Below are 19153 nucleotides of genomic sequence, written 5' to 3'. Positions count from 1 at the left end.
ATGATAAAATGTATTAAAATGTTACTGCAATGCATTTGTATGAGGCAACCTTTAAAAATAAGTGACTGGTGTGCTGGAACATCATCCTTATTTATAAGATAAGTTCATAACCAGTCTTGTGAGTTTTAGTACACTCACTCATCTTCTATACCCCTTTATCCTGTATTCAGGGTCACAGGGACCTGGAGCCTATCTCAGGAGTTTTAGGGCACAAGGCAAGTACACCGCTGAACAGGGTGCCAATTCATTGCAGGGAACACACACTCTCACTACTAACAACTTGGTAACACCAATTGGCCTAATCTACATGTCTTTGAACTGTGGGAGGAAACCCACCAAGCACAGCGAGAACATACAAACTCCATGCACACAGAGACGGGAATCGAGCCTGGCCGGGAATCAAACCTGGACCCTGGGGGTGCAAGGCGACAGTGCTAACCACTAAGCCACTGTGCCGCCTACAGGTTTCAGTACAGAGCTTGTTTATTGCTTTTGTTTTCTACTCTGTATTTTTCAAGATTTCTGTAATTAAATTATATTATTTTAAATGAATCTTTTTGGACAGGCATAATGAATGGTCCAGGTTAGGGCACCTTTTAGGACTTGTGAAATGTGTTGTGGTATTTTGGGAAGAACATATTGTTAAATACATTGTGCTGCAATGCAAATAATATCCAAAGCTGCAAATGACAAATATTTCACATCCACTGAGGATAAACAGTGACGAAACCGCAATTTAAATACCAAAATATGCGAAAATAGAAATGAACCCAATGGTTTGTAACAAGACCCAACTGACTTATAGATGATATCCTGTACAGTAGTCAGGGATATTTTTTATAGTTATAACCAACATCCTTTTAACCAAAATGCACAAATAGAGAAAAAAAAAACCTAAACTGCACCACATGCATACTGTCTAAAATGAAATCAGTCCATGGATAGAATAAACAGCAAAGGTGAACAAAAACTGTAACAAGCTTCTCAATCCTTATAAAAAAATGGGTGGAAAAAAAAGTACCAAAAAAAAAAAGCCACTGAGCTTCTTAAACAGATAATGTATAATAAAATGTATATTTATCTTTGATGCACATCTGTCAAAATTACATAAAAATGAAATATTGTTTTTTTTTATTTTTACAATTATTCCCCCCGAGGTTGAAATGTAAAATAGACACACTATAAATACAAAGCTCACATACCTTTAGCTACAAACTGCCTTCTCTCGAAAACTGATTTTTACTGACATATTCAATCTCTTTCTCACTCCGTATATTCTCCAGCTTTCTGTCTGTTCCCAAAAGTAGTAAGGTAACATCTCAATGTCTGAGAACATCTCTTGGCATTTGCCTTTTATAATTCACTCGTTTCAATCTTTAGACTGACCCGTATGATAATTAAAACCACCCACTCCCAAGACTTTTTTTTTTTTGTGTTCGGTCCCCAATCTCAACACACAGCTTTCATTTGAACGACCCATTACTGGAGTTGGGATTCTTCCATCTACTGTAGAATCTTTACACCAGATGGTGCAATAGGGAGTTTGGAGGATTATCAATGACCTTTGTCACCTGAACCACAGTCTGTTCATGCTTCCGTCTTCTGACAGCTTGGAACATACATAAGTAGGCTCAGAGACAGTTTCTTCCCATAAGAGTTGTTGGGCACTCCTTGCAGACTGCACAGTATAAAATGTACAGTATACAGGCTGTAATTAACGGAATGGCTAATACAGGATTATTATAGGTTTAGATATATATACTGTATATATTTTGACCGTAATCCCATTTTCCTTCGGATGGTGAAGATGTGCATAATATTCCCCCACTTTTTGCACTAGAATTGGAAAATATTTGTATTACTTTCATTGCAGTTTCTGAACTATCAATAGTTGCCTGTTACCAAAGAAAATGATTTAGGATTAATACTGTAGGTTAACCATAAACTGAAATAATTGGAAAATTATTTCCAATTGATGAAGATTAGAATTAAGACAAAAAGGAGATAAGAAGCTACCTTTGCTATGTTACATTTGAGAGTATACACTTACAAGATTTTTTTTAGAATTGTGAAAGTGATCACTTATCACTCACTCATACTCTAGACCACTTTATCCTGTATATACAGGGTAGCAGGGGTCCAACCCCAGGAGACTTACAGCACACCAATCCATCGCAGGACACACCCAAATACACAGACTAATTCACTCACTATGGGCAATTTGAACACCTATTAGCCTAATCTGCGTGTCTTTGGACTGTGGGAGGAAACTGAAGTAACTGGAGGAAACCCACCAAGCATGGGGAGAACATGCAAACTCCATGCACAGAGGTGGGAATCGAACCCGGACTTTGGAGGTGCAAAGCCACCGTGGCACCTGTAAAAAGGGTATTGGGATTTAAACCCAAATCCTTCATTTATCACAGCTGATGAAAGGGTCCCCTTATACAAAAAATACAGTACATTTTAGCTGTCGATGTCTAACGCTCTTAAACATTTAATTGGATCCGGAAAAAATTAATAGAGCAATAGTCAATATTTGTTAAATTATTAAATGCATGTTAATTACATCATGTTCAGAAATGTGCTGTGCTGTGCTTAGCTTAGTGTAGAGCCCTCAGCGTTAACACTTGAGAGTAATGATATTTACTATTATGATATGTAATGAATGTAGCAGCAAATTAGAATGTAATATACTGTAGGCTTCTTTTAGCACATTTCTTGTTTTTCTCTTACAGTATGTATTCTATTTCCTTTCCCACAGAGCATTCGTGACACAGCAGAACACAAATACCGAGCCGATAATAAAAACCAGTTAACACAGCGATCTAAATACAAAACAGTAGTCCCCAAGATGAAAAAAAAAAAAAAACGCAATATGATTTTTTTTTTTATGTCCCAATTAGAAAAAGATCTCATGGCTGTTGGAGCTTTAGGGTGAAGTCAATAGACCCTGGCGGAATAAAATGGGCTACCTGAAGTTCAATTTTCATCCCATCATGGTTGGTAAGAAAGTCATACCATGTTTTTGCCCAGCTGCAGGGAAAGTGTAATTGAAGTGTCGGAACATGATGTAAGTGCTCTTTCCACATACTGTACTACAGGATATTCCTTAATAATGATTATATAGTATATATGTGACACTGTACCTAAGTATAGTATGTTTCAATGCAATTCAATGGCAGTTGTAGAGCGCTTAAAACAATGGTCACTGTTGCAAAGCAGCTTTATGGAATTAAAAAACTATGGAAATGAATTATGAAAATGTAAGGAAATTTATTAATTATAATATATATTATTTATAATAGGTATCAATTTGTACCTGATGAGCAAGTCATGGGCAACAGTTGCAAGGAAAACTTCCTGAGCTAGAAAGAAACCACCACAGTCCACAGTGTCCAGACTCAACATTTAGAAGTCCCTTTTTCTCTGTTGGAAAACTGTTTGTACAAATTTTAGTCTTATACTATTTATCAACTATAGTCACAGAAAAACTGCCTGCATCACCTAAGGTCATTTTCATGGTCGTTGAGTAGAACCCATCCTTAGTCAGGAAAAAAGTTTGAGATCACTTGCAAATTTCTTTGTTTTCCAAAGAAAAACATATTTTCATGCAATTTACAAACAATTTTATCCATTTCACAAGCAATGGATACAGTCAGGAATTCTGACTGCAATGGAGCGGCCAGCACGGTCTCCGGATCTGACCCCTATTGAGCTGTCGTGGGAGTAGCTTGACCGTATGGTACGGAGAAAGACTCTATCAAGCCAATCCATCTTGTGGGAGATTCTACAGGAAGCATGGGGTGAAAACTAAAATGCCCATAATTTGCCAGGCTGTAATTGCTTCAAAAGATGTTTCTTTGTTTGTTTTTTATTAATGAAGGCAAAGTTTGAAAAACATAATTTCCATCAAAATCATTATTTCTGTCTCTGACAATGTCAGAATGTCTTGTTCTTTTCCTTTATTTTCTATTTGGACTAATTTCATGTTTGTTTTCTTGGAAAACAATAACATTTCTATGTGATCCCAAAAGTCATACCAAACTTTTGAGTGATAGTCTAAAAAATAATAAAGGAAGCAGCCTGCATAATTCATAAATAAAAATAAGTAATTAGGTGGGTCTTTATATAATTACATTTAGAAGAAACTGCTGCTGTATACGGTAAAAGGAGAATGGACTCAGGCAGTTTTTGGACATATTTTCGGCTTTACAGCTATTGCACTGTTTTTTTGTTAAAATTCAGTCAAGCGAGTCACAATAACTTGCACTTTTTCATCTATGAAAATTCATTTTTGCCTTTTGCTCATCATTTCATTTAAGTGGGCTTTGCCTTTTATTGAGTTCTTGGAGTGTTAACAAATGCAAATCAGTCGAGCATTACATGCACCTGGTAAATTATGGCTGATTTGCATTCATTAAAATACACATGTAAGTACGAAGAATATTAGCTTTTTTTTAGCTTACACAAACATTCACAAATAACTTTTCCTAAAAAAATATAATTAAGGCCCAGGGTTAGTACACCACATCCTAAACACACATTTATAACCAGTGATCATCAATCTAACATGTATACATGTATTTTAATATTAATGTGAAATGTCAGTGGGAGCTATTGCAGTGTGGATAGGATAAGGGGTGATGTGGTTATATCTTCTGTATCCTGTATAAGGACTGTGTGGCTGCTGCAATCTGGAATCACTGGAGCTTGTTTACAATTGTAAAGTTTTTACAGTAATCCAACCCATAGATTACAAAAGTATGACCTTTTTTTTCACCATGTATTGACGTTATATTTCTTAACGTAGCAATATTTATGAGATGAAAGGTGGCTATACTTGTATGATTATCTTCATGAGTATCAAAGTAGACACTGAAATCAATAATCACACCTTTTACTGCTGCCCATTATAAACAGAAAAGCCATCCATACTTCTAGCTGCATGTGGTCCTAATGCAGGTAAATCTGTATTATAAGCATCCGATGCCTACACATGTCCTTTACACATTCTTACATTTCTTAAGTTGGTGTCTCTCATATGGTTTTGATCAAATATAATGTGTAGCTTCAGCAATAACAGAGGAAACTGTGCCATGTCAAAAAAAAATTGTACCCATAGAAAGCATACTCTACATACACATATAAAAACAGTGGGCCTAAAAGAGAACCTTGCAGAACACTTGTCATTTACTTCTTACTCTAAAAACTCAGTTAATTAAGAACAGAGTTACAGTAGGAGCAGGCTGTAGGTGCTTTTAACTCCTACAACATTTTCTAGTCTATCAAAGTGAATCATGTGATCCACTGTGTCAAAAGTTGCATTAAGATCAAGCAGTACAAGTAAGGAGACACAAACCTAAATAAAGGTCAGTAGTAGGTCACTTAGCACTTTAACATATACCGTTGCTGTGCTATAACGAGGCCTAAATCATTACCAAATTTAGACCCAAGGGGTGCTTAAACAGCCCTAAATTTAATTTGAACACCACCAAAGACAATAATAATAATAATAATAATAATAATGCATGATTACAGCTTAATCTGCTTAAAAACACGACCAATAATTACAGGTTTAGCCAGTATTCTTGTTGGTGTGAGGTTATACTCTAATATAGTGGGTAGCCAAATTCACACAGCGAGTTCAGGTAGACAGCTATACTGTATAAGAGAAAGAGTCAGACTCCAGTTCCAATAAACAGACTAAACAGTCTGATATCTGGCAGCCATAAATTTAGTAGGGCAGACGAGGCCATGCAAATTCCATGTAGCCAAGGAATTTAGCCAGGAGAAACAGATAGCAGACAGACAGATATGTAGGGTTACCTTCAAGGAGCAGACTGAGAGCAGGTCCAGATTCAGAGACAGAATAAAACACAAATAATAACGGATTGAGTGAATTTTAAAAACCCGAGAGATGTTGGTCTGTCAGGGATAAGAATTCACAGACCTTTTTTTTTAGGGGTGTTTTTTTTTTGTCTTCCAGGAGTGTATGGTATCATATAAGATAAAGATAAAACAAAGGTCATAGACATGTGCAAGTAACTGCTGTACAGCAAGGATATCTTTCTTTAGAAAAAAAAATTACATTAAAAAAAATACTTAAACAAAAGCAAACAGTAATTAATGAAACAAAGTCAATAACTGATGTGATGACATATTGCTTAAAAAAGTCTAAGGGACAATTTGTGCAGTTTTATAATTAAATTAGCTACTTAGTTTTAATAAATGTTTAGCAGATGCAGATTTATATATATATAAACCTGCCTGTCCTTTAAAAGTGGTATTTTTGTATCTGCAGTGTCAAACATAATACTTTTTCATTAGCATTGCCTTAAAAAAATCGAAACTAAGGTAAGACTCACCCTTCCATATTTGCATAGATCTTGGCCAAATAATGACATATAATTACAGAACACACAACATAAATTACCGGACACAGTTTGGACCTCATTATTGTTTATCACCTACAGCCTTTATGCTTAAGCATGACCAAGTGGAAAAAACTACTTTGCTATTGCAATTCCCATTGTTCCCCAGGGAACAAAACACCTTTAAACTAGAATTAGAATAATTGAAGGAAATCTAAGTGCCCGGAGCTTTGATCAAACGAAATTCACTCAGACAGGCCACTTAGTTTCATTTCCAAGCCTGATTTGGAAATAAAGAAAAGTAAAGCAGTTCCTTCTTCTGTGTCAAAAAGCGTTTCAGCCTTAGAAACTCTTTTTTTTTTTCCCTAACAGTGTGCAGGACAAAATGTCTACAAAAATGTGTCTTTTGTAAAAGTAGGGTGCTCGTACTGTAAGTAGATGTATCATCAAGATTGTATTTCTGTCTTTTCGGGTGTGCTATTTTATTTGTCTGTGTGTGTACTTAGGTGTCTAATTTTCTAGCCTATTGCCCTGTGACTGTTCCCACACTATACTCCTGGTTGTCTGATTTCTTCTTCCTGGTTCTATTTGATGATACACCTACTATGTATCAGTCCAATTTTAGTACATACTGCTGTATAGGAAACGCCATTTATCCGGCCTTCTGAAATCTGTGCCCCTTGGGCTATTTTTTCTGCAGTGCTCACTTTGTTTGCTTTTTAGATTTGTTTCACTTGGGTATGTTTTGTGCATAGCATGCAACCGTATTGTAGGCACTGATAACAAACTGTCCTTCTTCTCTTTTTGCGTTATCATGGCTATCACACTCCACATAATTTATTACTTTACCTAACTGCTGCTTTCTGTAGTTTCCCACATCAAGTTAATTAACATCAGGATAAGTTTAGATGAAGACTAAAAGCGTTTTTGTAAGTATCTCTGGATAAGATTGTTTGTTAAATGCTGTACATGTAAAGTACACAGCTTGCCCACTTCTGGGTGGTTTAGATTACACCATGCATTCCCCATGCCATAGTTTATGACGGGCTTATCCAATCTTACAACATTTATTTCTATCCAGAGTTGCATTCATTTTTATCTGAGATCTTGTATTGATTCTTAATTCTTCCTGGACCATGCTTTCATAATTTGAGCTTGATGAATTTTGGCATTGTTGTTCTTTAATATGCCCATGCCATAAGAGAAGAAAAATCAATTGATGGGATAAGAGGCTTGTACAGTGGGCACGAGGCTTGATAGGTGCATAGCTTCATGCGCACCCATCACTCTGGAATATGGTCAATTTGGACTCATCATATCACATGGCATTTTTCATTGATCCAAAGTCCAACCTTTATGTTCCCCAGCAAATTAAAGCCATTTTTCCTAATAGGCTCACAAATGAGTAGCTTTCATATGGCCATACGGCTGTTTTGTCCTAATCCTATGAGTTCTCTACACATTGTGCATGTGGAACTGTGTTTGTGGTAATTGCTCTTAATTTCACTATTAAACACTGCCTTGGAGGCGGCACAGTGGCTTAGTGGTTATCACTGTTGCCTTCCACCTCCAGGCTCTGGGTTCTGTCTCATGTGCATGGAGTTTGCATGTTCTCCCCATGCTAGGTGGATTTCCTTTGGGTAGTCTCATTTCCTCCAACAGTCCAAAGACAGGCAGATTAGATCTTTTCCATGACCACAGGATATGCATTATAATATTGTTGTATAATAAATGAAAAGCTACAGTACTTACTAAATCAGTTAAAGTAAAAAGACTTGTTGTCAGCCGAACCATATTAATTGATGTCCCCAAAGAGTGTGAATGAGCATATGTGTGTGTGCCCTGCGATGGCTTGGCACCCCATCCAGGGTGTACCCCACCTTATGCCCTAAGTCTCCTGGAATGGCTTCTAGACCCACCATGACCATGTATACAGGATAAAGCGGTATAGATGATAAATGAGAGTGAGATATGTGCAAAGAGGTAAAAAAAAAGCAATATAAACAAATGCTGTTGGGGTCTTGTCAGCAATTAATATTTTTTGCATGTGGGTCATGATGATTATGACATCATACTGGAGAACTGTACACTTTGACTCGAGAACAACAAATGAACAAATATTAATTCTAAGTCAAATGTAATGCTGTCAAACTACACTCTGTGGCAGGTTTTAATGGGCTTTTAGAAATGATCTGCATATTTATATAAATTAGCATATCACATCTCTGTTGACTGTCACTGTTGATTATTAATGAGCATGGGTCAATAAAAAAAATCCTCCTTTTGCACTGGGCCAAATGCTGTAGAAAGTATTCATGATTTCGCATACATGTGCCCTTGAGGGGAAAAATCCTGCTGTGCTGATCTCCCAAAACGATGTTGAAATGACATTATTTCTTCTGGTAGAGTTGGTAACAGCTTCCTGAGTGCAATTTTGGCACATCATTTAGACAATGACCAAAAGTGTTCAGTTAAATGTCAATTAGCCCTACGTGATAGGATGTCATTTTACATTACTCATGCAGTTTTCTTGAGATGATAAATGTGAGATGTGGCAGGCTTTTAAATCAGTGATGCTAATCAATCACAACCTTTGGAGGGGGTCAGGGTTAGCTCAGTGGTTAAGGCATTGGCCTACAGTCCAGAAGATCTCAGGTTCAAATCCCCCCCAACCACCAGAATTGCCCTTGTTAGGCCCTTGAGCAAGGCCCTTAGCTCTCAACTGCTTGGATATACTGTATCGAACGAGGTATAAATGCTGCTCTGGATACGGGTGTCTGACAAATGCTGAAATGTAAGTATTGTATAATAAACAGTATTTATCTACTCCTCATAATAATAATGATGCATACTTTTTTTCGGCTGCTCCCATCAAGGGGTCACCAGAGGTTTTACACTGAATGCCCTTCCTGACGCAACCTTGTTTTAACTGGTGACCTGTAATAATATAATAATAATAATAACAATAATAATAATAATACAAATATTATTTGACATACTGTATTATTAACACGTTACATGTATGCACCCATTCTGTTCCGAGTGATTTTGACCTATCAACACTGCTCAGCTGTGTTATGTCTGTTTACTTCCTTGAAATGCTGGACAAATAGGTGCAATGCCCCATCATTCTTTTGCAATTATTGGTTCTCATAATTCTGTTTTCTAATTATAATGAATGGTCAGATGTTTGTTAATAATGATGTAACACACTTAGTTAGCTGTACAGTGTTTGATATTGCTTTGGAGAAATCAAACTTTACAGTTTCTTTACTTGTAAAAAAAAAAATACATCTTATAAATTCATCAATTAGTTAATTGCAGCCTTTGGTTTACATTTAGCCAGTTGGGTAGTCCATCCATTCATCCATACATCTAGGAACTTCTATAGTCCATCTAGGGACTGTGGAGGCCAATAGTGTCCATTGTATTTATTCCCATATTTACAACTGTGGTAGGACTTCTGGTGGTCATTCACACCAGAGTACCCAGAGAAAACCCATCAAGCACAAACCCACCAAGTAGAACATGCAAACTCCATGCATACAGACCAAAGGCGGGAATCGAAGCCATATCCTGGAGGTACAAAGCCACTCTGCTAATCACTAAGGCACCGTAATGGATAATGGGCTTCACAAGGGAAAAACACTTATTTTACCTTACCTTGTGCATGTGCAAAAAATTCACAGAAGTAACTAACAGTAAAAGGAACGTCCTCTGTCAATGTAGCATAAGCAATCTAAAAGACAGATGACTAGCAACTATATCTAATTAACGTTCAAAACAATGATGATATATGAAGAAGAATCTTCTTAGGCTTTACTAAGCATTATATTATATTTTCGTTTAAACTGTAATGATACTGTTCATTTTATAAGAGACAGAGTTGTCAGAAAAAGGTCTTATAGCAAATTGCTTTTTACTAATCGTGGCTTTTTCTTATTATAGAAATACATCATTGTGGCTTTACTTAAGCTGAAATTGCATTGATATTGATTCACAATTAAAAGTGGTGTAGATTTACTCCAGAGCTATTTAAATCTGAAATCACAAAACCAATCAGAAAACAAATCCTATGCATTCTTATAAAGTGCAAGATGAGTCTTGATGTACAAACTACACTATAATGCGGAAAAAAAACAAAAACATTTGTGGACTTTTGACCATCACATCCATCTGTCGGTCTTCCCCAGACAGTTCCTCCAAAGCTGGAAACACACAACTGTATAGAACGTTTTGTACGCTGTAGAATTAGTTGTCCTGTACACGTGACATGGAATATCTTGTGTGGCCTGTACAGAGCCCTGACCTTTGGGAGAAATTGAAATGCCAACTGATCCCAATACTCTCTTTTGCCCAGCAACAGTATCAGATGCACTCATGCTCTTGCAGTATGGGTTATTTCCCATAACCATGCTCTAAAATCCAGTACACCTTTCGTAAACCTTGCTTGAATAACAGAGGCTATTAGAAAAGATAAGAGGGGACTACATTTGCAATGGCATGTTCAAAAAGCACATGAATGTGATGGCCAGGTGTTCATAAACCTTTCAACGTATACAGTAGTATTTAAATCCCCCAGAAAACACGAATTATATGCAAAAACAGTCCATTTAAAGGGAGAAGTATTGTTGTGTTTCTGATCCCAAGTTTTGAAAACAAATGGAAAAACTGTAATTGCTAATTTGTGAGTCTGTTGGAGTATGAAAATACTTTTTGGGTAAATTATTAAAGTAAAGTTTTACTTTTGTAAAAAAATATGTTTTCATTCATCATATGGTTGATTTAAAGAGAAAAAAAATATTTATTTTGTTGGTAACTAAATTTCTGCCATTAAATAAAGATGCGAGTAATATTATCCCTCAATTTGTTCAAATGTTTTAATGAAAAACACTTTAACCTCTGAAAAGTATCCTGAAATGAACTCTTGTACTCTTGTGTATTATTTTTGACTTCAATTCTTTTTATTCCAGTATCAGAGCTAGGTCTATTGTGTTTGCTCAAGACCCATGCCACTCTACTAATTGAAGTCTTTGTTTCTTGCTCATGCTCATTATTTTTACCCTTATTCTGTATCATTATATTCTTACCTCTGACGGTTCTTACCTCTGTGTTATGTAAGTAGTTTTGTTCAAAATTTATATGATTGTTCTTAAAGTGGTGCCTATCATTATTCCTCTTAATACAAATTGGCCCTGTTCCTCTTCCGGGCAAAATGAATGCACATTTTTCACTCCACTGTTTTTTAAATGAGAGGTTTTCATTGACATCTTTATTTTTTATGTACTAGCCAATTTTAAAAACAACATTCATGAACATGATATTATTCCCCTGTTGCAGATTAGCCAAATGGCCTTTGAGGAGCAGCATGAGTTTGTAAACTATCAGCCCATCTCACTTGTGCCTGTTGTCATAGAAACTATTTTACAGGTCGGTGATGGGGAGTTGGAAAGGAGGGTCCACAAAGTTTTGCGCAAATGTGAAAGAAGAGTATTTATTTATTTATTTATTTATTTCCATTCATACTCCATATTAAAAATGGATTTACTTTAGGTCAAGACCTGCCTACTGAGCCCCACTGACTTAAGCAGTTGGTTTTGCGAAATATGGATGAGCTTATACCAGACACAAAAGCTTACGTCATCGCTCACTTACTCACTCATTGTCTACATTGTCTATACCGCTTTCTCTTGTATGGTGGGCTGGATCCTATCCTAGGAGACTTAGAGGTTAGCCTGTGATGGATTAGCTAGATGGCTGCTAATCCATCACAGGCAACCACTGCATGCTTTCATGGATAGATAGTAGAATAATCTATTTGGTTACATAGCTGCAGGGTCTCTGGTTTGAAGGCGCACCTTCCAATGTGTATCTTCATTTGTGAGGACGTAAGTACAATAAGTAGGCAGTACAGTGGCTTAGTGGGTACCATTGGCTCCTTGCACCCCCAGAGTTGGGGTTCGATTTCCACCTTGGGTCTGTGTGTGTAGAGTTTGCATGTTCTCCCCATGCTTGGTGTGTTTCCTTCGTACCTGAGACATGCAGATTAGGCTAATTGGCGTTCCCAAATTGCCTGTAGTGTGTAAATACTATTGACCTATAATGCAGTAAATAGTCTCACGCCACAGTACCTGAGTGATTCACCACACCTACTTTGCAGGCTGCTTGTCAGTACCATGTATTATGAAAACTGCAGCAGGGGCAGAGCTTTTTTTTTTTTTTTTTAAAAAAAAAACGGCCTTCTAATTAATATTCGGGACTCAGACACAGTTTTAGTGTATAAATATTGAAAGGCTGAAAGCCTATTTATTTTTAAAAGTTTTTTTGTAAATAGAACGGCCGTAGGTAAATGAGCAAATCAGGAGAACCCATATATGTAGAGTATTACGGTGAACTTTTCTGTCTGGATGTCCTTTTTCCTTCTGGCTCTCCTTTCTAGTTATGAGGGCATTGTTTGTCCTTTCAGAATCCCTAGTAGCACTCTGTGATAAATAAACATTTACCTTATACATTATGTGACTGTGACCATACCTAACTGTTACCTCTCTTTCTCTTCTCTGTCTGTCAAGCTACACATGTCGCTCCTGAGCTTCCAGTGATTCACATCCCCTCTGCCCTCTAGACTTGTCTGACTCATCCTGGTGCCCCAGTTCTGGTTGGAGATCTCATCGCATGGAGGTCCCATGTGGTCTTCTTGGGATGCGGGTGGTGACTGGGGACGGTTTCATTTTACCACAAAGACGGTCCCGGCCTCGGCTGATATAGACAGCTATTCCCCAAGGACTTGTGACAGCAGACGCTTAATAGTTTAGAACTGGAATTTCATACAGTTTTGTACCTGAGCCTCTAATAATGAACTTAACTTCATATTAACTTAAACACATCTTCTGTTATTTTGAACTTCCAGCCTCCTAACACCAACAAATCCCTGCTATCCAATATCACCCAAAAAAGGGTGGGTTCCCTGTTGAATCTGGTTCCTCTCAAGGATTCTTTCTATTGCAGCTCAGGTAGTTTTTCCGTGCCACTTTTGTCCTTAGCTTGGCCATTAGGAACAATCTGATTGTTTTGATTCATAAATATTTTCGTACATATTTCATATTCGTTTTCATAATTTCCGATTCGATTCTGTAAAGCTGCTTTGCGACAATGACTATTGCTAAACGTGCTATACAATTTAAGAATTGTATTTAACTCTTAGCACTGTCGTCTTGCACTTCCAGGGTCCAGGTTCGATTCCCAGCCGGGCTCGATTCCCGCTTCTGTTTACTCTGTTCTCCCATGCTTAGTGGGTTTTCTCCCACAGTCCAAATACATGCAGGCTAAACTAAGTGCCGTTCCCAAATTGCCTGTGGTGTGTGAATGAATGTGTGTGTACTGTATGTGTCCAGGTCCAGGGTGTACCCCACCTCGTGCCCTAAGTCTCCTGGGATAGGCTCCAGCAGAACACCCCCCCCCCCCCCCCCCCACACACACACACCCCACCTGTAAAAAGGTGGATAAATACAATCATTGTCCTTCAGGTAAAAGGTTCCTGGACTGTAACCTGATTATCAATTTAATCAATTTAGTAATAAAAAAAAACTATACTTGAAAAGTTTATTCTGAACCGGCAATAAGACTAGAAAGATAGATGTACACTAGTTACCTATCGTAGGTGACCTGGTGCAGGAGTACCTACAGTACCTGTGAACACGCGGTTGTAACGGAAGCAACAGGAGACGCGCAGGCACACGCGCGCACACGCGCACAAGTGACGCGCGCTCGCATAGTGACGCTGTTCATCAGCACGACTCTCTCTCTCTCTCTCTCTCTCTCTCTCTCTGTGTTTTTCTCTCTCTCACTTGAAATTTCCTGTTACAGAGCTGTTTCTCTCGGTGAGAGAAAGTTTCTAGCAGCACGACAGACAGAATGATGGTGGATCTAATAATGTTCCAGCTTTATTTCGGAGCGCAAGTCGGACTGACGCCGCGCAGCCCGGGGCTATGTCATGATAACGCGAATCGTTTATTCTTCGTTCGATAATAATTTTATTGTATTGACTGGTTTGGGTTTTTAATTAAGGAACATCATCTGCACTGGTTTATTCCGATTTTTTTTTTAAGAGGTAAGAGCTGACCCTGTGTCAGGATCACTGTGCGCTTTACTGTATTTAACCTAAGAAAATGTAACACTACAAGCAAAAGTCTGTGATTAAAACTTATGCTAGACATATTTTTTTGTGGTCTTTCTACTTACAATGTTTCTAGCATTTCTTTTGAATTGTACTTCAAAGGCATTCTTTTGTTTACTTTGCAAATGTTACCATGTATACTTTTATCTCTGATTCGAAATACATCTTTGCAAATGATACTTTGTATACTTTCATCATCTCTGATTCGAAATTCATCTCACCTTGTGCGCTTGGCACAGTGGCAGTTTACTGGCACTCCTTGATTGCCAACACTGTCCTACACATCATTACACATCTACTACGACTCAGGAAAGCCTGCCAGTTAGATAACTCATTAGATACAATGTATAAGCAGGGAAACATTTAAATGTGCACGAATAAGGAGAATCTAGGATCCGGGTTATATACAGTAATTACGTGCTTCAGGGTGTGTTAAAATCTGTGTGATTAAAATATAACTAGAATTTATTTACTGTTTCCATTTCTACACCTGCATCTTCAAATCAGAGATGATTTTTCTTCTTTTTCTAAAAAGCACATACAAAGATTCATTCTTATAGCTTCTTTTTCATTGGCTAGATAGATTAGATAGGTGATGATTGCAATGTGAAGACAAACTAGATTGCCTTTGCAATCCCAGTTATAGTTGGACTATTATCGACTTTGTGATTAGCTTCCATATCTTATCAGTGGTGATTCAGAAGAACATCCAATCACAGCTTGTACCAGTTATGAATAAAAATACAATATATATGTGTGTGTTGGAACAATTCAGCCAATAACAACCTAACCTCCTGTTTTTTAGATTTAAAAAATGGACAGAGAGCTGAACATCACCCTTGTGGGAGATGAGAACTGGACTTTGCCCACAGAATACACCATACACCGGAGCAACATAACATATGTTGGATTTTACCTGCACCAGCCATCAGTAGCTGCTATCTTCGTAGTGTTTTACTTACTCATTTTTTTGGTCTGCATGGTTGGCAATGGAGTTGTGTGCTTCATTGTCTTAAGGAGCAAGAATATGCGTACTGTCACTAACTTGTTTATTCTCAACCTGGCTGTTAGTGACCTCCTCGTTGGGATTTTTTGCATGCCAACAACTCTTCTTGACAACATCATTACAGGTTAGTGCAATTTATATTGTGTAGTGTTATTTAGACTCATGATTTCTTTTTCAAAATTATATAAAATGTTTTGCAAAGTAGGTGGCATGGCTGCTTAGTGGTAAGCACCGTTGCCCTGCACCTCCAGGGTCCAGGTTCAAATCCCGGCCAGGTTTAATTCCCATCTCCTTTTTGGGTTTCCTTCAGGTACTCTGATTTCCTCCCACAGTCCAAAGACTTGCAGATTAGGCTAATTGGCATCCTCAAATTGCCCAGAGTGTGTGTATGTGCCCTGCGATGGATTGGCACCTTGTCCAAGGTGTTCCTGCCTCGTGCCCTAAGAGAGACTCCATGCCCCCTGTGACCATGTACACAGGATAAAGTGGTATAGATGATGAGAGTGAGTAGGATAAGTTTTGCAAAGTTCTTAAACATTTGATAATTAGCATGCTCAGTTACAGTCCATTTTAAATAAATAGAACTACAATATAATGGAATGTCTTGTAACATCAAACAAAGTCAAAACTGTATCTTAAGTTCTATGTCATATTTCAAGCTGTAAGGGAAGATAATTAACTGTACTTGCTGATCCTAACCACTAACTCTGAAACCTCTATCAATGTGATGACCATACACATTTGCTTTAAAAGGCAGTGATTTTTTTCTTATAAAGCCTAATGAGGTGACAAATTGGAATATGCTGCCATGTCTCTTCGTTGGTGATGTACAAAACTCAAGCACAAGTGAAACGCCCGAATAAGAGTGTTAGTGTAACAGGCAATTATATAGAGAAATAACTGTGTTCAGTTATTCTGCAAAATCAAAAGTCACAGTTTGATTTTAACATCCGTCATATAATAGGCATAGTTTAATTAAAATTACGTGAATCTCAGTTTGTCAAGGTTTTAATATATCCCTAAAGTAGTTCTGCATTGGTTGCTATGTTGCAGCACCCACACGGCATCGCTTTAAGTAATCCTATTCATCTCTGTCATTCCTTAGTTGTGGTTGAGAGGTGTGAGGTGACAAGACACGTGAAAAGACTAAGCGCTCTGCAAAAGAGTCACTGCTAATCAAGTTCTACTGACTGATCATCTTTATCCAATGATGAAACATTTATATTCAGATGGAAGTGCTGTATTCCAGAAAGGTCCTGCCCCAATCACAAGGCATGAATTTTCGTGGAATAGATTCATGAGTATAAAATTAATGTAAATCATTTGACATGACCTTCACTGTCACCATACAACCCAGTTGAATCCAGTGTTAAACAGCAAAAGATTTTTAAAAAATGTAAGTGTTCGATCCTCCGGGACAATTCTAATTTAATTTTATTAAATTATTGTTTATATATAATAATGTGAAGATGAAAAAGGTTAAAGTGCCTTGTACTTGGTGGGTTTCCTCAGGATACTCCAGTTTCGTCCCACAGGCCAAAGACACGGAGATTGAGTTAATTGGTGTTCCCAATAATTGCTCATAGTGTATGTGTGCCCTGAAATGGATTAGCAGCGTATCCAAGGTGTACCCCGCCTCGTTTCCTGAGACAGGCTTCAAGCCCCTGTGATCCTGTACACAGGAAAAGTGGTATAGAAAATAAATGAATGAATGACTTGAGGCGCTCGAAGATCTTATGGTAGTTGTGCAAAACAGTGCTGGCTCATTAAGTGTGAAGACTCATTACGAATGTATGCATGATCAGAATATTTTCTAGGCAAATTGGGACAGGTTAAGATGTTACTGGGTAAATAGAGTCCCGAAAAAGTATGTACATTTATTATATGAGGGAAGGTGCTTATTAAATGATGTGAATGTGAAGGTTTAATAATCCATCACCAAGAGGGGGTGCTGTCTTACAACACAGATTAAAATAATGCAATAAAAAATGGCATAAAAGATGGATAAAAAAAAGGCAGACAATCACAAAACTGTTAATACTGTAATGACATCTTTGAAAATGTTTTTGAATATGTAAATGGATACCTGTAGGTTTGCAAACAATGTATAAAAATATTGCTGAGGAAAATAAAAGCAGGCTCTCTAGCAATTAGCAATTAGTATTATCTAATTAGTTTTTTTTAGTAGAGAAGTGTCACTTGTGATTGACACAATGCAGAATACACAATACATTTTTGACTACCTTATCTATATCCTTAGAATTTGTTTGAGGGCTTGGTGTAAATTAAAACGCACTTAAAGCAATTAAAACATCAAATAAAAAAATTACATGATAAAGAACGTGCATACATAAATCTCAATAAGGTGTATTTAAAAAGTGAGTAACCCAATAAAGGACAGAGGGTTATAAAAAAAAAAAGTAATAACAAGAAATGCATGTTTATTTATTTATTTATCTAATTATTTTAATTTTCAATGTTTTTATTTGTCATTTAAGCTACTCTAGGGCACAATGGTGGTCTTTTAGATTTGAATAGTTTTTTATGCTATAAAAACTTTACCATATTAATAATTGGGTGCACACCTTTCCAGTGTTAGTTATTTTAAAGTTGGCTAGGATATCTTTATTTTTTTTGTTACCTTTCACATTCAGCATAAAATTGTGATTTTTTTTTTTTTTTTTAGCCTAAAGAATGCTTAACATGCCATTATATTTTATTAGTGGGCAATAATATTCACATATCGACATTTCTATACAGCCCATACCTTCATGCCAGGTTAGTGTTACTGTAGGTTTGCACATGTGGATTACCTTCCATAATGTAGTTCACAGGCTAATAGAGTACAGATCCAAAGATTAAGAAGGAAAAACTACAGCTAAAACCATTCGTTTTTAGCTATAAGACAAAAAATGAGCACTGTGGCCAAGCATTGCTAATCACTGAGGAAAAAGAATAGAAGTAAAGAGGTTTGGTATTGAAAAGCGGAGACACATCTGTTTAATTTGGCCCTTTGGGTTTAAACAAGATGATCCCGTTCCCAAATCGAGTGTAAAACATCTCAAGCAGCAGGGTTCTTTTAAATTAAACCTAGTATTAGAAGTAGAAAGGGAATTGCCTTCCAGTCTTAAATGCAATGCAGAGAAATCCGTCTATTTTAATCCTGTTACGTTTTCTGACACTGGATCTCAAATGTGGTGCTTTCCAAAAAAAAAAAAAACGCTGTTGCACTTTCGAGGTTTAAGGAAAATGAAGGAACTCAACTGTCGGTTTGAGTTAACACACATACACATACAGACACACAAAGATCTCAGTAACTCTGCACAGGTGCAAGATATAACCTGCTGGTTCTCTAAGTCAACTGTCATTTACGGAAGACTTCAATCAACGTCTGGGGAAACAATCGTTCCCTTGAGCATTGGGTCAGTAAAGGAGTTCCAGGGAGGCCAGTGTTTCAGACATAAAGTCCGACCATGGCTTCAGCGTACTGAGAACTTTTATCCTTAATGGTATCCAAGCTTTAGTGAAATGCTGGGATACAGTAAGTGCATTAGTGTGGCAGGGGATTATATAAAGAAATAACATTAAGCTTTTACTCTC

At 37.2% G+C, this 19153-nt stretch overlaps 1 protein-coding gene across 1 annotated transcript in view; it reads left to right on the top strand.

Moving 5' to 3' along the window:
• The first annotated feature begins 15361 nt into the window (after nucleotides 1-15361).
• Nucleotides 15362-19153, top strand: part of npffr2a (neuropeptide FF receptor 2a) — a 29848-nt gene continuing 26056 nt past the window's right edge. Inside the window, exon 1 of the mRNA XM_053481228.1 lies at nucleotides 15362-15677. Coding sequence (XP_053337203.1) covers nucleotides 15362-15677 — 316 coding nt within the window. The remainder of the gene's footprint in view (nucleotides 15678-19153) is intronic.

Source organism: Clarias gariepinus, chromosome 21 (assembly GCF_024256425.1).
Source record: "Clarias gariepinus isolate MV-2021 ecotype Netherlands chromosome 21, CGAR_prim_01v2, whole genome shotgun sequence".
NCBI classification, from domain to species: Eukaryota; Metazoa; Chordata; class Actinopteri; order Siluriformes; family Clariidae; genus Clarias; species Clarias gariepinus.
This window is presented reverse-complemented; position numbering and strand designations above follow the sequence as displayed.